Source organism: Phodopus roborovskii, unplaced genomic scaffold (assembly GCF_943737965.1).
Source record: "Phodopus roborovskii unplaced genomic scaffold, PHOROB, whole genome shotgun sequence".
Classification (NCBI taxonomy): Eukaryota; Metazoa; Chordata; class Mammalia; order Rodentia; family Cricetidae; genus Phodopus; species Phodopus roborovskii.
The window spans coordinates 7,942,308-7,965,001 of record NW_026126410.1 but is presented as its reverse complement, the minus strand read 5'-3'; the positions used below and the strand labels follow the sequence as shown (position 1 = coordinate 7,965,001).

Sequence of the window (22,694 nt, the reverse complement as noted above, 5' to 3'; positions counted from 1 at the left end):
AGTAGAACCTAAGTGTGGACCTAGGCAACCAACTATTTTTACTTATGTAAACATTTTAATGATATTCTCTATTCTACAACTACTTCCCTGTCCCTGAGAAGGTGAAAATGACTCCTGGTAAGATAAGAAATCTTTTTATTCCAGATTTTCAGTAATGAATATGAGAAATACTTAAAGCATCCGAGAGTATCAAAGCAAAGCAGTTAACCCTGTGTCATATCATCAGGGCAAGAAATTCTCCCATTCACATGCCAAGAATGCCTTCCATATAAGAAAGCCAGATCATGCTGCTAGGAGTCTCAGAGCCTGGTGACATGCAGTAGAAAACATCAGTGAAACACGGATCTTCGATGCTCTTTGACTCAATTCTCTTTTTATGAAATAGGTAGTAAACATCAGAAGCACGTTCTGAAGCCTGAGTCTCTTGAAGGAACAGATGAAGAGGATCCAGTGACAGCCCTGGAGTGGGACCCACTCTCAACTGACTACCTTCTGGTGGCTAACTTGCATTATGGCATTCGTCTGCTGGATTCTGAATCTCTTTATTGCATCACAACGTTTAGTTTTCCCAATGCAGCAGGGTCTGTGCAGTGCCTAGCCTGGGTTCCCAGTGCTCCAGGCATGTTTATAACCGGAGGTAAATGTATCCACATTCTTAAAGCTTCACATATGTGAATATTCATTAACTGATTTAGGTAAATTGTATTTTGTTAGTTGATTAGCATCACTAATATTTAATATAGTAAATGTCTGAGATATAAAGTGTGTCATTGACATGACTAAACTGAAATTAAGGCACCATATTTCCCATGTGTGAAAATGCATTGTAATATTTTATTATATATATGCACAAACCAGGAGTAAATCGAGGATAGCAAAGGTATTGATTGGAAAATAATCAAATTTCCTGATAGGAGCTAATTAGCCTCATTAATTTGAACAGATCATCACCAGACATGCCAAAATAGTTAAATATTTTCAATCAAGTTTTAAAGAGAAAGTAGTATATCGTTCCTGCCTTTGCCTGAGAGAAGCTGTCAAGGTGGTTAATGACATCGGAGAAGATGGAAGAATTTAGGAATGGCAAAGTGACATCTAGCTTTTACCAGTTACTAAGGTTCGGGGGGGGGGGGGAGAGTTAATCATTCCATGAGAGTTAAGTTTACTTGGCATGAAATAATACTATTTTTCCTCTCAATAGTTTGTGAGATTTTGTACTTGTTTTACTTTTGCAGTTTTAATTTAAATACAGGATAGATGGATTCCTAATTTATATATCTTAATAAACTTTAATTAAGTTTGTGGGGTTTTATGAATAATAGATAAGAAAAATACTTAAATGTTTTTATTACTATTAAGATAAACTCCATATACCACAAAATTCATCTGTTTCAACCACACCTCAGTAGTTTCTAGTCTATTCTCAAGATTGTATGACTTATATTTTTCACTCAACTAAACCTGTACCCCCTAATACCCTTGTGCCATATTCCTTTTGACACCCTGAAAAACTCACATATGCATATAAACAGATAATCTACCTTCTGTCTCTGAGCTTGCCTATTGGAAAGCATTTCAGACAATCATTGCAAATGTAGTCTTTTGTGTTTGTTCCTTTCACTTAACACAGTATTTTTAAGAGTCATCTGTGTGGTAGTGTAGATCAGCTTTGTCACACCTTCCTGTCATAAATAATATCTTATTATGTGATTTGTCATTGGTAGTGCTATTTACACTCTTCACACTTTAGGTGGCTGTGAATACCACTATTATTATGAGCATCAGGGTAGAATTGTTATGGAAATTTACTAATAAACACTGGTAAAATTGCTGGGTATTAAGTGGTAGTATGTGATTGCTTGAGGCACAAACAGACTATTGTCCAAAGCAGCCATTGAAGAAAGATTTAGAGAAGGCAATTTTCTATTTGGTTTTCAAGCATGTTTGATTTATCTGGCTGAAAGCATGTAATGAGCAGTAGATGGATATTTCAATACAGACGGATACATTAGTGTTAGAAGTGGACAACTTTCTGTGCCCAACCATTTCCTAGAATTAATATTGTCAATGGAGCTTGCCTGTGACCTTCACAGTGGATAGCTTCTAGGGAAGGCAGTTTCTAACCCTGTGGCAGAGTGCAATGGAATAAAAAATAAGCATGTCCTAATATAAAACCAGAGCAGGATATCAGCTATTTCTTTTGATTGCATCATTAATATTTCAATGACATCAGTGATTACCTTTGGACATCTTGTTGTTACCTTCTATGACTGGGGGTATTTTAATGTCAAACAAAATGTGTTGACATTTGCATTTCTGATGATCTGACTAGATTCTCAAGTGGGCGTTTTACGAATTTGGAGTGTTTCAAGAACAACACCTATCGATAATTTTAAATTAAAGAAAACGGGATTTCACTGCTTGCATGTAGTTAATTCTCCTCCAAAGAAAAAATGTAAGTAAAAATATACAAGCTTTAATATTTTACAATATCATATTTCTGCACATGGATTGATACAATAAAAATATATCACATATTTTATACTATTGAAAAGCAAGTTAAAGAATTAGCCTTGATAATATGCATACTGAATGGTCCATCAAAACCACAGAATAACTAGTATTTCTAATATAAAATTATTTAGAGCCAACCTACATTTGCAAAATGCCATTGAATGATGATATTCATATAATCTTGATTTATTTCTGTGAGGAAGATGAAACAGATATCAGTGAGAATTACCAAGAATGATGGGATTTTTAAAAATTGGCCCAGAAGGTATAATTCATATTTTAAGGACACCTTATTTACAACCTACAAAGTTTATAGCAAAAAAAAAAAAAGTTCAAAATAATCTCAGTGTTCAAATTACAGGACTTAGAAATCTGGGTTTCACATTTGGGCATCAGTTGTCCACAAGTTTATAGAATTTTGAGTCACCTCTACTCTTTTTTGTTTTGTTTTGTTTTTGCACATTACTTTTTGGTTATTTGCTAATTTTCTAATGTAAGATAAGTAGTCAAACACACCTTCTAAATAAAATATCTGGAACTTTGGAAGAAGTTTTTCATTAGATTTTTTTTTTATTAAGTTAAACAAGAATAAAATTGACTTTCTATTAGGTCTATCATAATTGTTCTGCACAGCTGCTAGTGTGCCCATATTATGACTGTAAAAACTGTGGACTAAGGAACAGTTTTCTCCAATTAAAATAATATAATAATAATAAATAATTAAATAGTTTCTCTTACCCCTTAATGTTTGATCCCCCCCCCAAATTCACAGATTCCTCTTCTTTTGCCATTGCTGTGACAGATAACAGAATAAACAGATACAATCTGCGGACTTCATCCAGTGTTAGATCCATGTATATGTTTCTAGGGGTCACCACTGGGTATTGTATAGCCAATCATGGGGCTTTTGATTAAAACATAGTATTAATAATAGTAATCTAGAATTAGGGCTTAGTGGTTAAGAGAGAGCTTGCTGATTTGTTTGTTTGTTTGTTTGTTTGTTTAGCAGACTTGAGTTCAGTTCCCAGTACTCACACCACGCACCTCACGCTACTTGTAACTCCAGCTTCAGGACATCTGACACCTTTGCCTGGCCCTGACAGGCAGCTGCACACATGTAATATACACTCAGACAAAGACACAGACACACACACACACACACACACACACACACACACACACACACACAAACACACACACACTGATCTAGAATAATCATTTCCCCCATAATCATGCCTATTTTTCCTCATAAAAATCTAATTAACAATGGCTATTCAAGTTAATGCTTTTTTTTCTAATTCAGAGATCTTTGATAGTTAGAAGTTAGTATATTTGAACTCTGACCATTTTTATAAACTTAAATCTTCCTGTAGAGTCCCAGCTTTTCAGGGATTTGATCCTGGGTTTAGAAGAATCAGATTTTGTGGATAATGTTTGACAGGTTCCTAGCATTTTGCACACCATTTCTATGTGCTTTTTCTGACTGCTTTACTTTCTTTGTTTTGTGATTGTGAATTTTCACATTGTGGAAAGATTTAGACTTCATAATTCTCTTCTTTTGTATTTTTCTGACTATGAAATTGTACATAACTTAGTAAAAAGCCAGAAAATTTAAATTATATACCAGTATTGTTATTTTTGAGTAGTATCTTTCAAATACTCTGTTGTTAGATAGACTTCTATGTTTATTTTCCTAGTTTGCATTAAATACAGTATCATGCATTAAGAACCACTATGAAGAGAAATTTAAAAATAAAGACATTTAAGTCTAAACAACAAGAATTCCAAGTAGTTTGATGTAGAGCATGTGTCAAGACCACTCATGATGTCAAATAATTAAATTATCAAGGAGACATCATGAATCATGTTAACTTTTACCCATCGTGCATGTCATTGAACTAAACAGATTGCTATCAAATGCCTATTTTATTATTTTCCATTCTGGTTTGGACTTCCTGTAACTCTCAGGCTCAAAAAAAAAATCTATAATGAATGCAACAAGGGCTTTCTTAAATTTTAAACAGAAACTAAAATACTAAGAACTACTTATGCATACCAAAAATTTATAATGGCATCAAGTATCAGAAACAATTCTCACCAGCTGGAAAATCAAGTCGTAAAGTTACTTGTATTGACAGAAAAGCATCACCTATGTGTGTTGTTGGGCTTTAAGCTTTTTTACTGCATATTATATATTTTGTGTGTGTGTGTCTGTGTGTCTTCCCATGTAATTGTGGAGTATATGTGCACATGTGTGTACCTCTGAGTGTGGAAGAAGTAGATGGCATTGGATCCACTGGAGACAGAGCTTCAGGTATTTGTGGGACAACCAGGTTTGTTACTCAGGTTCTTGAATTCTACCTCTTGTTCTCATGATTGTACAGCAAGCTCTTACCTGCTGAGCTGCCTCTTCCGGCCTCTCATGACAATGTTTTGAAAGGAGATTGTTTTTGTTGTTAAAATAAAAAATATTGTATTTTATGGAGATAACAAGCTACACATTCTTAAAAGACTAAGATTCCTGACCAATTTGCCATCATACTGATTTATCTGTACTTGTATATACTTCCTGAACATAATCAAATTTTATGCTCATATGTCCACATTTTTGATGATTCCAAGGAAGCAGAAATTGTGCTTATTGATACAGATTATGCATTTAGAACAAAACAGAGAACTGAAGTATAAGTTAAGTCCTGTAGTTTTATTCTAGAGAAAAGTGATTGCTATTTTCATTCATGTTTTAGTTTCAGTCCAGTCTCCAAACAAAAATCATTATACATCTTCAACAAGTGAAGCAGTTCCATCCCCGAATTTGACACAGAATCAAGCATTTTCTCTTCCTCCTGGTCATGTTGTGTGCTGTTTCTTGGATGGTGGAGTTGGGCTTTATGACATGGGAGCCAAGAAATGGGATTTTCTTAGGGAATTGGTATGTACTCAGTTTATTCCTTCTATTGGGTACAATGCTTATTTTGTATAAATTTGTGATATTTATATACACTGTGTATTAATATTGCTAAACATTATTTATGTAGGTAATAATATATTGACGTTTTTGTTGTTGAAACATTTTAGAAAATAACACAGAGTAATAACAACCAAAAGCTGGGGATGTAGCTCTTTGGATTTGTCTTGTATTTGAGACACGGTTTAGTTGCTGGCTTCAGAGATGAGAAAGAAGCAAAGAGGGAACAGCAGTATATTATTGGAAGAAAAATGATTGGAGCGTCCTCTTGTCTTGGCAGCTAAGAAGCAGACACAGAGTGGTGGAAACTGCAGAGATACGCCCTTTTAAAACAGGGCCCCCAAAACCTATATCTGTTCATGAGGCCTTACCTCCTAAAGTGCCTACCACTTCTGAAAAATGCCCGCAGGTTGATCTGTTGATGAGGCTGGACACTCAGGGCATCACTTAGCATTTGGGAGGCCCACTTGTGGTTGCTGCATCATTGGGCATCAAAGCCTTCAAAACAAGGCTTTAAAACTAAGAAAAATTCTGTGATTTTCTCTCTCACACATATCATTTCCTTTTGGCACAAAGAAAACAGATATATTTGATTTGCTATGAGTTTTCAAGTCTCCAAAGCTGAAGTTCCAAAGCACAACAGTAGGAAAAAGCTTTTTTCTTTTAATGGAAATTATGAACTTATGCATGTTCTTGTCACTATACATGTATAAATTTTATTATGTATTATGCTTTATTAATAACAGCTTCCTCCACAATGTGATTTTATTTTAAATAATGAATCATAGGGCCATGTGGAAACTATATTTGACTGCAAGTTCAAGCCCGATGATCCAAATCTTTTAGCAACAGCTTCATTTGATGGAACTATAAAAGTCTGGGATATAAACACCTTAACAGCAGTGTACACATCTCCTGGCAACGAAGGGGTCATCTTTGCTCTTTCATGGGCTCCAGGTAAGACCTCCTTTTTCTTAAAATCTGAATGAAATCAATGGACAGTCCTAAATTTTATTCAGATTTATCTTCTTCATCCAGGTTTATTAATAGCCACATTTGGTCAGTTCCTCTTCTATGAAATGATAGGCTTTAGCACAGATCACCTCCAGAAAAGCTTTGACTCCTGGACTGTTAAGACAATAGCCACATAGAAAACCTACAGTAAATATAGATGATCTGAATATTATTGCATTATTGGTTGTATTTTAGAGCTATGCCTTTAAAGATAATTAGATTTTGCATGATACAAACTTTTCCTGAATATTTTCATATGATTCTGATTTGTGAAAATAAAAATTCCCTAGCAGAAGTTTCATGTGTGTGTGTGTGTGTGTGTGTGTGTGTGTGTGTGTGTGTGTTTTCATTTTTAAAACAGGTAGTATTGCTTGTATTTTCAAGTGAAATTTTTTTTATTTGATCAGCATACAATAATGTTTTCCTACCCATTAAAATAGTACTAGACAGTCAGGAAATATGATTACTAACACATTCATATAATACTCAGAAGCTACTGTTAACTTTGGGGACTATGCCTATAGTACTTGGTTTGATAATACAACCACCTGTCTTTTCAGCTCCTATGATGATTTATGATCTCCAAATGTTATCAGAGATATGTTCCAAAAAATTTAGTAGGGGCTATAGACTAAATAAATTGACTGTGTAACTATTGAAGTTATATAGCTAATATATTCATTTCATGGTTCTCTTTCATAGTTGATTCATTGATAGCAATTATATACAATTATACTTTTGAAAATTTCCATTAGAAGTTTTATATGAGCCAAGTCCAGTGACCTGAGTTTAATCTGCTGGTACATGCACTATAGACTGGGAGAACCAGTTCCTACGGATTCCTCTACTAAGTTCTAAAACATGCACATTCCCCTCCCCACAGAAATAAAGTATCAACCATAATTCTTAAATAAAGTTCAAGTCTTCCCTTTTCAAAAATTACATTTTTAAAGAGAATCACATTTGTAGAATATATTAAATATGTAATCTCCTATCAATTGTCTCCTAAGGTGACTTAAATTGCATTGCTGGTGCGACTTCCCGAAATGGTGCTTTTATTTGGGATGTTCAAAAGGGCAAAATGATACAGCGATTTAATGAGGTAAGATTAGCTTACTGCTGTCCAGTGGCATGCTTGTAAGGATTCAGGCATTATGCTGGCCTGCCCCTGTCATCTAGCAGAATGTACTTAGGCAATACCCTGGCCAGCCCAGGTGCAAAGGACCCCTTTAAAAGAAAGACCTGTGCTCACTTATGCTCTCTGCTCTTCCCCTCCCCCATCCCCCCACCCCTGCTCCTCATTTGTATAAATTTCTATTGTGGTTCTCCAACATCATAAAACCCACTGAAAATTGTCTTAACAACTCGAGTATATTTTCTTGTAAATCAACCTTAAAATGGTGTTTATAAATTCCTTTGGCTTCACCTTGATAGCAGTCATGATTTAAGCAATTCACAAAACAGAGGAAGTTTGATTAAAATCTGGGAATGGGTTTGTTACAGCTTTTATTTCCTCATCACAGAGTTGATGAAAGACGTTCCCCTGTTCCTCACATGAGATAACTGCACCTCTTAGGTCTTTCCCAGTTCTAGAAATTCTCCAATTATCTTAATGAAAATTGACCTTTGAAACGAGAGCAACATGAGTAAAAAAAAAGTTAACTGACATTATACCTTAAACATTAGTTGTGGTAGTCTGTGTTTGAATGCTTAAAGGTGAAAGGTGAGTATTAGCAACTGTGTACTGGACTTGAAGGGACAGACAAGTGAATCCAAATCTGTGAATGGCCTGAGAAGCCTCCTTTAACTTAGTTTGACTGTGTTTACATATGACTAATGTGAGAGCACCGGTCCAGTTGAGCCTTGGGACCAACAAAAATTACAGCCTATTGTATGCTTACCAAATCTGTTTATAAGAGTGGCTGCTCCTTTATATATTTTAAAATACATGTTCAGGTGCTGATTGTGAGGGCCTGGTGAAACCGCAGTACTAGACCCCTGCATGAATAGAAAGAAAGGTTTATTGGGGGAATTCAAACTGTCAGGCTGTCCTTCAGAAGACAAAGAGAGTATGCAGAAGGCAGGTTGTGGGGAGGAGGGAGTCTGTTTGCTGGAACAGCCTAGGAGATAGAGTAGTGGGAGTGGGACAGAACAGCCTGGCAACCCATGGTGGGACTTTGATCTGCTGTGCTGAGTTAATAGGGAACTAGAGTTCCCATTGGGGAGGTAGTTGTTTGCAGTGGAGGACAAGGGAAATCATGGCTTCCCCTGGCAAACAGAAACCCACTTTACAAGATTCCCAGGAATGCTGACTTTAAGTTGCAATCCTGTTTCCCAGTCAGAATCCACCCTGTGCTGAGCCTACACAGTCAAACAGGACATTGTCAGCAGAGCTACTGTTTGGGGCCCATGTTGAACCTAACACTTGGAAAAGTTCAAGACATAAAACTGGAGAACTTGATTGAGTTTGAGTTCTCAGCACTCACCTAAACCTCTGTTTATGCAGTAGCCTATGTGCTGTAATCCCTGTGTTTGTGCAAGGCAGTTTGTGGAAAACTGTATAGGAGACTTTCTGAAGATTTGAGGGTCAGCTGTGTTTTATACATGCAGCTGTGATCATAAAAAAAAAATGTATCAAAAATGTGGAGAGCAAGGACTGATAACTAAAGTTGTCCATTAAACTCCACATGCATGCCGTGAAAGGTGTACCCCTGTTTTTCACACACATGCATATACATGAACATGCACACATCACACACACACACAAATAAAAACTTTGTGTAAGCATATACATACTCAGATTTCTGCCACTGACATTTACATCTATGTTAGTATCCTCTAGAATTAGTTACTAATAAGAATAATTCCTAGAAATAAGTACAAAAAATTAAAAAGGAATGCTTTTTTTTTTTTTTTACTGATAACTGCTTTATATTTTTAAAGCATGGGAAAAATGGAATATTCTACATTGCCTGGAGTCATCGAGATTCCAATCGAATAGCAACCTGCAGTGGTGATGGCTTTTGGTAAGTACTATATCTGATAGTAAGAAGTTCATTGGTCTAGAAAGGACACCTTTGCTCATCTCACTTGTATATTTTGTTTGTACAATGTACCATTATAAATTTTATCTAAATCCCCACATAAGCAGTGGTATATTGGTGTAACATGTCATTATTAAATAACAATGCAATGCAAAAGCATTTCAAAATACAAAATGAACCCAATATAGAGTTTGTTTGTTTTGAGTCAGAGTCTCTTAAGGCAGAGGCTGGCCTTCAGTTCCCTATGTAGCTGATGATGACCTTGAACTCTTGATCTTCCTTTCTCCATTCCAAGTTTGGGATTATACTTTTTGCCACCATATCTGGCACAGACATTGTCTTCTAAATAAACACTAAACTGAAAAAATGAACTGCCTTATGGCACCCAATTTCCCAGAAAATTTAAGAGACATTGAGTAACATAATAAACTCCCAGATTCACAGATTCCACTATTTATTAAAGAATGAAAGCTGTTGAAAATAGGAATATGACAAAAAGGTGAAAAGGCCCTCCTGTGGAGCATGTGCTTCTGATGTACGTGTTCTTAATCCTGACAAGTCCGAGGAAAAAGTGCATTTTCTGTATGGGTAAAAACCCATACAGAAATGACTACCTTGTTTTAAGTCAATGCTACCCTGTAATTCGGAATGAAGTCACCATTGAGCATTGCTCATTGAGAGTGGGAAACTTGCCTTCATTAGACTTTGCTGTACAAAGTCCAATTTTTTTTTTTAATCCTCTTTTAGAAAATCGTAATGGAAAGCTGGAGAAATGGCTCAGCCGTTAAAGGCTAGACTTACAACCAAATATTAAAAAAAAAGTTTTGTCCTTAGCCCCCACAGCTGTCAATCCAGCCACCTTGGGCTGGAGAGATGGCTCAGGTGTTAAGAGCACTGGCTACTCTTCCAGAGGTTCTGAGTTCAATTCCCAGCAACCACATGGTGGCTCACAACCATGTATAATGAGATCTGATGCCCTCTTCTGGCCTGCAGAGATACAGGCAGACAGAACACTACATATAATAAATACATATAGAAAATCACAATGGGGAAAAAAAACCAACAAGCTTAAACAATAACATACTTCACAAGTCACCATTAGTGACTTTCCTCCGTAAAGAGTGATTTGATATTTGGCATATTCTAAATTCTAAAAGACATGCTTAAGGGTTTAAAATTAAATAATCCATAATTAACTTCACAGTTCATCTTCAGAGCACCATTTAGTTTCATTTGTCAGCATCAGTCATGCCCAATGTGTGGGAGTGCCTAGTAAATTTTGACAGGCCAAATGTAATGCAAAAGCATCTTCCATGGAGATCTGGGACAGCTTCTTTTATCTCCAAGAGCACTTGCATTGTGGCAATAATAAAATAGGTTTTCTGCAATGTGGCTTAAATTCAGAGATCTTTAGTGTAGCAAAGTATACTTTATAATTTGATCACAGGACCCTGCATTAAGAATTTCTGAATTTAAGTTGCATATCTGAATATACATCAGGGAAAATACTGCAATATTTGATCTTGGTGAAATAGTCCATTGAATGAACTTTGTTAATGAACAAGCAGGAATTAATTTTAAGCGCATAAATTTCAAGCTGAAAATCTAATCTATATGTTACATCATATCTGACAGTACATGAAATTATATTTTTCTACAATTAAGAAATCTTTCCAACAAAGTAGCTTCTGAATCAGTTTTCACCTCTAATTTGATCTAAATGAATTATGGTCATTCATATTATGTGAAGTAGACTTGTAATTGGTATCATCTTTTATGTACAGTTTCTCTCTGTGGTGTGGGTGTGTGTGCATTTTAGGGCCTCTTTGTATAACCTTGGTTGACCTGGAACTTTTTATGTAGATCAGGCTGGCCTTGAACACATAGACATTTACATGCCTCTGTCTCCTGAGTGGTAGGATTAAATGTCTGTGTCACCACATGTGGTACCTCTTGTTCCTTTGCAATTTGTAGATATGGCTTTTATCTTAGAATACTGACCTTTCAAACTTGCAATTATTACTTTGTTTACCTAATTTTAGTATTATTCGAACAATTGATGGTAAACTACTACACAAGTACAAACACCCAGCTGCAGTGTTTGGCTGTGATTGGAGTCAAAACAACAAGTAAGTTCTTTTCCTAAATAATAATTATATTTCAGAGATTTAAAAAAAAAACTTTAAAGCTACTCTCATAGATAATACCTATTCTCCGTTGCTGTTAATTTGCTTTATCTAGAAAACAAGGAGCTTTGGAAAAGCCCATTTATTTTGGCTGTTTGTAGTCCACAGTGCCTTCTTTCTCTCTCTCTCTCTCTCTCTCTCTCTCTCTCTCTCTCTCTCTCTCTCTCTCTTCTTTTTCTTTTTTCTTTCTTTCTTTTTTTTTTTTTTTTTTTTTTTTTTTTGGTTTTTCGAGACAGAGTGTTTCTTTAGCTTTGAACCCTGTCCTGGAACTCATTCTGTAGACCAGGCTGGCCTCACAAGTGCTGGGATTAAAGGCATGTGTTACCAGGGTACTTTCTTATATGATTTAAGAATACTGATTTACCCTCCTCAAAATAATTTTATAAAACACTGGGGGGAAATAGCACACTGCTAATAAACCAATAAAAATAAGAAGTGTGCCTATACGATGTGTGACTCCAGGACAGAAATGTGGTTCTTTTAGGCATCTATGTAGTTCTACATTGCCTTTCTACCTTCCCCCAGTTTGAGTGCCAGCCTCTGCGTTGCATAATTTCCCAAGATGCAGAACTTCTGTGGGTGGATTTGAAAGACAGGCTTGTATGAGAACTACTTATCCTGTAAAGATCAGCTCCCATTTAAAATTCAATAGAAGTAAAATTCCACTAAAACTGGGCCTCCAACTGACTGTATTTCAAATAATTTTGCTTAAAAGCTTCTTTTGATAGGGTATAAATACGTGTTTTAAAAGGAAGGTTTCTTTAGATATTGTCAAAAACAACATGAATTCTCTAATGCTTCCCTGTAATAAAAATGGAAAACATCAGTAAATATTAGAAACATACTTCCTGAATCAACATACAATACAAAATAATAGATCTGTGTTTCTTCCATTATGTATGCACCAGTGGATAACAGAATTTATTTGTATATAACTAGGTGACATACAAAATTAGCTGATGACTAGGCCAGCCTTCTCCCATCATTTCTTGTCTTGAAGACTAACAGTCACTGACAACAAAAGCTGCCACGAGGAGGCTTTGGTGTTGGGTTTGTTTTTTGTTTGTAACCTTCCATTTCACCATTTCATGCCTTATCATAACCATCAATGCTGGTTATACTTGTAGGAAAAGTGAAGCCTGAGAAGCAGAACCAGTCTCAATAGGCTGAGACTGCTGTATTGGCATTTCAAAGGGCCCCAACCTTTCCATGGGATGAAGGTGAATCACAGTTAGAATGGTTGAGCTCTCTCTCTCTCTCTCTCTCTCTCTCTCTCTCTCTCTCTCTCTCTCAAACACACACACACACACACACACACACACACACACACAAACATACACACACAATCAAGAAGTATCAGGTTGGGACTAAGCAGTTTTTTATGGCTGGGGACTATTGCCCAATACAGCCTGTCTCAATTCCTCATGACTATCTAAATATCCATATATCCATATTCCAACATGCTCCTTCCAGATATGCAGTTTAGGTATTTGTGTGATTGGTTTTGGATTGCTTCAAAGTCCTTTCAGAAGTTAGACATGTTATTATGTTTGTCTTTTCTCCAGTCACCTGTTGTTTTTCTATCAATGCAGAGGCTACACTTTGATCTACTCCAGTTTCATCCATTCACTGCAGCTCTGCAGTTATTGGCCTGCTTTTCTAGCAGTGACCAGGCTGCTCAAGCTGTGGTCTGGCAGGAATTTTGTTGCATCAGATACCAGCTCCTTGGTTGCCACCAAATATAGCTTTTAATTAAATCACTATCATTCTATTCATCAATAAGACTCAGGAGTCAGAAGCTGGGATGAAAACCTACTAGCTCAGAGAGGCTAAGTAGCAACTAGTCAACCTTCTCTCTTTACCAGCTTCTCTGAAAGAGGGAAGCCCTCCACCAAAACAAACAAACAAACAACCCCCCCATACACCTTTCAAAGTACCTCCCTACTACTTCCTGTGCATCTCTCTATCATCTTCCAGATAACCTCTGACTCTCTATGATTACTTCGTGTCATCTAGTAGCTAACTAGGCCTCCTGACCCAAGGTTGATTTTATTTACTTAATACAAATGTGAACTCGGGGTTCACAGTGTAATGGAACATCCAGCAAGAGTCACCTTTGTTTTATTGTGATCAGGTTGAACATTTAAGCACAGGTCCAAGGAGTGAGGATCCATGTCAGAGGTAGAGTGCTTTCCCAGCATATGTGAGCTGCTAGAGTTTCTACTCCAAGTGCAAGGAACAAAAAAAAAACCCACAGATTTGCACGTATTCTCCTGGGGAAATTCCTGAATATTCTTGTATTGACCATAGGATAAAAAGGCAAGCTTTCTTTTTAAGCATTAAAAAAAAAAATCATTAAATATTGGAAGACCCATTTAAGCATTGAATTAAAATTCATTGAATCTTGGCAGACAACCAGGGTTGTAGTCTTTTTTTTTTTTTAACTTTCAATAAATTTAAATTAGAAACAATCTTATTTTACATATCAAAACCAGTTTCCTCTCCTCCCTTCTTCCCATGCCCTTACCCCATCCCCCATCCATTCCCGGGGCAGGGCCTAGGCCCTCCCCCATGTATCTAGGCTGAGAAGTCTGTTCCTACACTAGGGATACATCCTGGTTCCACTGCCAGAGGCCCCATAGACTTCCTAGTTCTCCTAGCCAACACCCATGTTCAGGGGGTCTGATTTGGTCCTATGTTGGTTCCCCAGCTGTCAGTCCCGTATCCATGAGTTCCCACTTGCTCAGGTCAGCTGTTTCTGTGGGTTTTCCCAGCATGGTCTTGACCCTTAGTTCACCACTCCTCCCTTTACAACTGGATTCCCAGGGGTTTGGCTCAGTGCTTAGCTATGGATCTCTGCTTCTGCTCCCATAAGCTACTGGATAAAGACTCTAGGATGGGATTGCAGAAACCCTAAAAATGCATGGAAATTGACAGTGATCAACTGCATTACTCCTGGGTAAAGGAAGAAATAAAGAAAGAAATCAAAGACTTTCTAGAATTCAATGAAAATGAAGGCACAACATACCCAAACCTATGGGGCATTCTGAAAGCAGTACTAAGAGGAAAATTCATAGCACTAAGTGCCCAAATGAAGAAACTGGAGAATAGCCACACTAAAAAATTAAAAGCACATCTGAAAGCTGTAGAACAAAAAAAAAAAAAAAAAAAAAAGCAAACTCACCCCAGAGGAGTAGACACCAGGAAATAATCAAATTGAGGGCTGAAATCAATAAAGTAGAAACAAAGAAAACAATACAAAGAATCAATGAAACAAAAAATTGGTTCTTTGAGAAAATCAACAAGATAAACAAACCTTTATCCAAAATAACCAAAAGGCCAAGAGAGAGAACATGCAAATCAACAAAATCAGAAAGGAAAAGGGGGGACATAAAAACAGATACTGAGGAAATCCAGAGAATCTTCAGGTCATACTTTGAAAACCTATACTCCACAAAATTCAAAAATTTAAAAGAAATGGACAATTTTCTGGATACATATAACCTACCAAAATTAAATCAAGAACAGATAAGTAATTTAAATAGAACTATAATTCCTAACGGAATAGAAGCAGTCATCAAAAGATCAAAAGTCTCCCAACCAAAAAAAAAAAAAAAAAAAAAAAAAAAAGCCCAGGGCCAGATGGTTTCAGTGCAGAATTCTACCAGAAATTCAAAGAAGAGCTAATATCACTTCTCCTCAAAGTGTTCGACGCAATAGAACTGGTGGTGTACTCTTGGAGACAGCAAAATTGTAGTAATAATAGATGAGAAAGGTCAGTCTTCTGGTTGTTCTTCCTTAGAAAGTAAAGAGAATCCACAAGACCCTCAAACTCCTTAGGAGAGACATTTTAATTTTTTTATGGATATTTTAATTTTATATTAGCATATACAGTATTAGGTTTTGTTACTGCGTTATCAGCAAAATGTGTTTCTGTTCTCTTATTTTCTCTTTCATATTCTTGAAACCCCTGTTTCTTTTCACCCCTCCCCAAAGCCTCCTTTCTGCTGTCAGGTCACATTTATCCTATTGGCTCTCCAACTCATCTTCCCTCCCCTCAAGCTCTACCAGATTCATAGCATATATGTACACTCACCCAAACTTATACTTATTGTACTGACATTTAAGCCTGAATCTGAATAAGAGAGGCCAGGGTTACCTGTCTTAATACAGTACTCTCTAGATTGCTCCATACCAAGCTCTGCAGCACTATAGATTTCTATCTGTGCCTACCATGTGAACTGTAATCCAGGACACAGTAAGGAAACCACCCAGATGGTCACTCCATGATTAAGCACGGGCAGGTATTATTGTGGATAGTAGAGAGAGAGAGAGGGAGGAAGAGGGAGAGACAACATCAAGAGGCATCTGGAAGAGTTCAGGACAGAGAGAAAAAGAAGCAGAGATTGGCCACGGCTAGGGAAGTGGGGATGTGAAGCAGACCCTGGAAGAAAGCTGCTTACTGACTTACTTCCTGGCGCATATTCAACTACATGTTTTACACAGTCCTACCACCTACCCAGCATTAGTACCTCCCACAGTGGACTGGGCCCTCCTGTACCAATTAGCAATTTTAAAAAATACTCTATAGGCATGCCCACAGGACCGTTTGATGGGGGCAGTTTTCCACTGAGGTTCCCTCTTTCTAAGTGTGTCAAGTTGACAACCAAGACTGTCACAATTGTGTTCAGTCATTAGATACTAAAAAAACTACATTGTCATGTCACCTACAAAGTTCACACTCAAGAACTCTTCAAATTACTAAAAAAAAAAAAAAAAAAAAAAAAGAGTTGCAAAAACAAATCTCATAATGTTTTGACTATGTTAGAAGTTTGTATCAAGTCACATTCATAGCTATCCTAAGTCACTTGAGGCCATGGGATGAGTGTTAGACATACCTGCCAGGGTAAGCTCTGTGAGATTACTGGCTGTCTTATGTTGTGCTCAGTAGAATATTCTTTTAGCACAATAAATAAAAGACACAGAGACAGATACTGGAATTCAAGCTTCAAGCTGTAGCTCAGAAAAACAAAGCAGCTGGCTGGCCACTACCTCTACCTTACCTGAGACAAAAGGGGCAATCCTCAGACTGCTCCTGACTTCACTGCTCCTCAGATTCACTCAGACTGCTATACTTTCCACAATGTGGCTGGAGACTTAACTCTCAGACTGAATGCCAGCTCTGAGACCCTGCTCCTGTCTTGTATAACTCCCTAGTGCTAGGCTCAAAAGCCTGTGATCCCAGCTGTTTCTTTTAGGAATGGATCAATTTCATGTAGTCAGTGTGGCCTTGAACTAACAGAGATCCTTCTACCTCTTAATCCTTAGTCCTGGCTAACTAGTATGGCTACTTTGCTATTTTGGTCTCCAGTGGCTTTAATAAATCATAAGCATACATTACCACAATTCTTAGCTAATACAGTCCAAAGTATCTAAGTTCCCTCTTCTCTAGGAGGAAGAGACTGCTCTGGTATTGCTCAGTGTAGCTGTCCCTCAAGTAGACTTGTGTCTGGCAGGTTCATGATTTCCTCGTTTTGCTTAGTAGCCATAGTTCCTTCCCAGGCTCAGTTTTGATCATCTGGTTTAAGTAGAATTATGCTCTTATAATTGTGAGAATTAACATATTAAAAGATAGTATTGTGTTTCCATGGGATTCTTATTTGCATCTAAACTAAACTGGATGGAAAAGCCAACAAGGAGGAATGGAAAGGTCAAGGTGACTTATTGCAACAGTCCTTGTCTGCAGTAGTAAGCTTTCCCAGTTTCCTTCCAGAGAAGTCTTTGCTCTTTGTTTCCATTCCACAAAAAGTAAAAAAATCAATAAAGTCCATGGTGTATAATAATAATTAGGTGACCGGCAAGTAAGCATATCTCATCACTCACCATGTGGGACCCTTTTTAAGAAAATAGTTGAAAAATGTATTGTTTGAGAAGCACAAGACATGTTAAGCCTGAGCTGTTGAAAGTCAGCTTAGGATCTATAACAAATGAAGCACAAAACCAACCAATTAAAAGGGAACACTAAGAAAGAAACTATACTCTTATTCAGTTTCTCCAAATGAGCAACTGCATGATCGTGCATAATATATATATATATATATGTGTGTGTGTGTATATATATATACATATACATATATATATAAGTATATATATATATATATGAAGCAAGAATAACATCCTTAGTAATTAGAACTGTGACATATTTTTAAATTGCTAGTAGTAATTAATCTTTCATTGTCATATTTTAATATTCCATGGGTGGCATTTCAGAGACATGATAGCTACTGGCTGTGAAGACAAAAACGTCCGGGTCTTCTATGTAGCCACTAGCTCTAACCAGCCACTGAAAGTATTTAGTGGGCACACAGCCAGAGTCTTCCATGTTAAGTGGTCTCCTCTGAGGGAAGGTGTTCTCTGCAGTGGTTCTGATGATGGGTATGTATTTCTGAATTCTAATTTTTTTGTACTTTATAAGCTTGCAGCTTCCCAGAAATGCGTGTTATATTAGCATATATATATATATATATATATATATATATATATATATATATATATACAACTAATAAGGAGACAAAATAAGTTCCAAAAACTTAGTTTAAATCCTATGCTGTTTATATTTGCCACTGTATTCCTGATTTTAATTAATTTTCTTGTATATTTTGCTAAATGTGGATGCTTGTTCCTAGTTTAGTATCAAGAATTTTCATAGAAAATGATTGTAAAATGAAAGATCTTAAATATCCCTATAAAATGAGATAATTTATAACATTTTTATGTTTAATGTAGAAAACATTTGTACTCTTATCAAAATTGGAATGAAAAACATTATAAATTTTAGCATAAAGAGAAACAATAGAGAGTAATTTTATACTTTTCTCTATTGGTAAGAGTTCCTGAAATCTTGTGTATATTTTTTCTTTTACTTTTGATATTATAATTTGGTAATCACTATTTGCAGATAAGGAAAAAAATAGTGAAAATAATCTTACTTTGCACAAATTAAAGACAGTACATAATACCTCCTGATTCATACTACATAGCTGAGGATTTTCAGCTTTGCTCTTTTGGATTATATTTTACTAACTAGGAGAGAGTTATTTGAAATGTGACTTTTATTATGATTATTGTGTGAAGTTGAATATACTTTCCTGATGAGATTATTCTAGTCTCTCAGCAAAGACTTTAATATCTAAATTCTATTCTGCATGAAAAATTGTGTTGTCTTATACTTTTCTAAAATATAATCTTTAAAAACATGAAATTTTAATTTGAATGACAGTTATAAGTCTTTACAAATGCAGCTTGTTTATTCCCATGCAGTAGTAATCATTAGCACAGATGATATTTCTAATGTCATTTCTAATGTATCTTTTACATTTAAACAAAGCAAAATGTTCTGGGTATCTTAGCCAGTCCTTATAGATCTAGTGGTTCATTTTAAATCCTTTCTTACTTATATAAATTCTGAAGCATTTTATTTTCCTTCTTTTGATTTAAAAATTTTTTATATAATGTATTTTGATCATTTTCCTTCCCCTCCCCAGCCCCCTTCTTTATGTTATTTCCCTCCTTCTCTCTCTCAAAACAAAAACTAAAACAATATAAATATAGCAAAAATAGTTTTTAAAGTTCCCAAGCACTGTATTTTGTATCAATAATAAATTACCAATAAAGATTAGGAAAAACTGTGTTGGAATAGTTAACTCTAACATACTCATTTATGTCAGCAGTAAAGAGAAAATTCTCAGGTCTTGAATATAATATGCTTTTAGGAATTTCATTGTTTTACCTATCTAGGTTTTTTGCTTGCATCTGCACACCTTGTGTGTGTTCAGTGCTCAAAGAGGTCAGAAGAGGGCATCAGATCACCTGGACCCGGGGTTATAGATGGTTGTGAGCCACTTTTGTGAGTGCTGGTAACTGAACCCATATCTTCTGGAAGACTAGCTATTGCTCTTAACCTTCCAGCCATCTCTTTAGCCCTGTACAATGCTTTTTAAATGTGTTAAGAAGTAAGCATTGTGTCCTAATGAGACAAGGTTAGTATTTGGGAGAAATTATTATGTAGACATAAAATTGTCTTTCAGCTCCATTCGAATCTGGGATTATACTCAGGATGCTTGCATCAGCATTCTCAATGGACACACTGCCCCTGTGAGGGGATTAACGTGGAACACTGAGATTCCATACCTACTAATATCTGGAAGCTGGGACTCTACTATCAAAGTATGGGATACTCGGGGAGGAGTTTGCATAGACACTGTATGCGATCATGGCGCGGATGTATATGGTAAGTTTTTTTTCCCATGTATTTGTTATTTTGGTGTAGTGAGAACTGGGATGCTTATTTTTTGAGCAATGAAATATTTATAATAAGTCACAGTACTTTGAAGTGATGTTACTTCACATTGGAGAAAACACATGTCTATTTTTTTTTATATAAAACCATTAGAATCACTACACACTAGCCAAAGAAAACATGACAGATTATTCAGAAGATGCCGCTCAGTAGCAGGTGGAGCTCGTTCTGCAGGAATTGTGTTTCTGTGTATATTCATGGTGTGCACATATATGTAGACACATGTAATTTTGCTCTTGTCACTTGCCTTACTCCAGAAGAAATTACAGAATATGAAATTAGTAACAGCTCAGATACAACTTACCTATGTCTTGATTAGCATTTCTATTGCTGTGACAAAACACCATGACCAAAAAGCAAGCTGGGGAGGAAATGTTGTATTTGGCTTGCACATGAGCATTGCTGTTCATCACTGTAGGAAGTCAGGACGGGAATTCACAGAGGACATGATCTCCAAGACAGGAGCTGATGCAGAGGCCATGGAGGGGAGCTTCTTACTGGCTTGCTTCTCATGACTTCTTCAGCCTGTCTTCTCATAGAACCCAGGACCAGCAGCCCTAGAATGGCACCATCCACCATGAGCTGGACCCTCCCGCATTGATAACTAAATGAGAAAATGCCTTACAGCTGGATCTCATTGAGACATTTTCTTAATTGAGGCTCCTTCCTCTGATGACTCTAGCATGTGTCAAGTTGACACATAAAACCAGCCAGTACATCTATCCATTACCTTATTTGAGGGTATTGTGAGCAGTGATTTTGTTTTGTTTTGTTTTGTTTTTTGACCATCACAATTGTTAGTACAACTAAGCTTGGAATAGAAAGCAAATTACTCATCTGTGTTTGTGTCTTCTGCCATTCTTAAGCATTTCTGGAAGTAAGTCATCAAATTAAGAGTTAAAAATATGTTCTAGGGAAGGCAGACCAAATCATTGCATTCACAACCATGTACTTTCCCCCAGTAGCCTCTAGTTGAGGATGTGTGGCTCTAGCCCTAGGTGAAGGGCTGAAGGCAGTCAGTGACTTCTGAGGGAGGGAAAAATGAGTTTTTCCCCCCAAGGGTGAATATGCAGTAGTCATCAATCTCAATTAGTCAGCCCTAAACACATATGAACAACACTAGGTAGGATCAGTAGGCTATGTGTATATAAACACATATATGTAAATATAAAAGAACACTAACTATAGAAGAATACATTTGATTCTGAGGAGTATGGAGTGGGAGGAGAAAGGAATAGAATGTTATCATACTCCCTTATGACATTCAATATATCTAATATATAATATAAAATATCTTCTTCTAACTGATAGCTGGGAATACAGCATGGGACTGACTCAGGCCCCCCTGTATATGGGTCTCAGCGAGAAGGACTGTACAGTCTAAGGGATCTCAGACAGTGGAACCAGGATGTATCCCTGGTGCACAAAAGGATCTTGTGAGCACATCCCCCATGGAGGGATACTGCGTTAACCTAGAGACAGGAGAAAAGTCCTAGTCCCTACTTCAAATGACTTGTCAGATCTACATGACCCCACCTGGATGGCATTTCCCTACATGTGGAATTGGGGTGGGGGTATGGGAGGGGAGGGTGGTCAGGGTGCATATGAGGGGGCAAAGAGGGTAAAAGGGAGGGAGGGAACTGGGATCAACATGTAAAATAATAAATTAAATAAAAAATACTTTTTCTGGTGTCTAAACTTAAAGGTCTTGAGCTTTTCATTTTGAAACTAGAAGTTTCATTTGTTCATCTGTTAATTTATAGATGTCATGAGCCAGAAAGGAATTGCAATGTACTTACTGCTTAACCAAATGAAAGTTGCCTTTCTCATAATCATACATTTCTACCTATATTCATAGGATATGAATATCCTATGATATTCAACTTATTACCTTCTAGTATTAAGTAAATGCAAGTAGAAGTTTGGCTCAGAGAGAGCCTTTGAGTTACATTTCTTCATAGCTTCAATTCTGTCAAAGTTTAATAAAATAGTGCATACATTTTTAAATAAAGCATTTTTCCATGTCTTCTTTTGCTAAAACAGGTTTTCTCCCCTCTCAATCAGGTTTAACTTGTCATCCAAGTCGTCCCTTCACTATGGCTTCCTGCTCCCGTGATTCTACAGTGAGACTCTGGTCATTAATACCTTTAATCAGCCCTTTACAAATAAATATTCTGGCAGACAGATCTTGGGAAGAAATTATCGGGAACACTGGTATTGAATATGTGCATGCACTTGATTTTATCTTTAAACAATATTTTCTACGAAACATTTCCTCACTGAATCATGTTTTTTTTTTTTTTTTTTTTTTTTTTTTTTTTTTCCTCAGACAGTACTATAAAAGAAAACAGTCCACCTCTCCTGTGCGGGAAAGTGTCAAGGGACATTAAACAAGAAGTAGAAAAACTCACGTGTAACTCTCGAGTGAAAAAGCTAAGATTGTTTTCAGAGTGTTTATCAGTAAGTAATACAGAAATTCTCAGTAGACATTGTCTCCTTAGGCAGAATAGTTACAGCACGTATTATCCTTAAACCGTAGCCTGTTTGCACTCATCACCCCAGCTGTACAATACTAGAGAGCAGATCTAAAGCCAGAAGAAAAGATGAGA

At 36.5% G+C, this 22,694-nt stretch overlaps 1 protein-coding gene across 1 annotated transcript in view; it reads left to right on the top strand.

Annotated features, from left to right (window-relative positions):
- Positions 1-22,694, top strand: part of Wdr17 (WD repeat domain 17) — a 63,040-nt gene that overhangs the window by 14,095 nt on the left and 26,251 nt on the right. Inside the window, exons 5-15 of the mRNA XM_051182427.1 lie at positions 386-637; positions 2,333-2,455; positions 5,262-5,446; positions 6,271-6,439; positions 7,507-7,598; positions 9,440-9,522; positions 11,583-11,669; positions 17,997-18,161; positions 19,814-20,016; positions 22,150-22,299; positions 22,415-22,545. Coding sequence (XP_051038384.1) covers positions 386-637; positions 2,333-2,455; positions 5,262-5,446; positions 6,271-6,439; positions 7,507-7,598; positions 9,440-9,522; positions 11,583-11,669; positions 17,997-18,161; positions 19,814-20,016; positions 22,150-22,299; positions 22,415-22,545 — 1,640 coding nt within the window. The remainder of the gene's footprint in view (positions 1-385; positions 638-2,332; positions 2,456-5,261; positions 5,447-6,270; positions 6,440-7,506; positions 7,599-9,439; positions 9,523-11,582; positions 11,670-17,996; positions 18,162-19,813; positions 20,017-22,149; positions 22,300-22,414; positions 22,546-22,694) is intronic.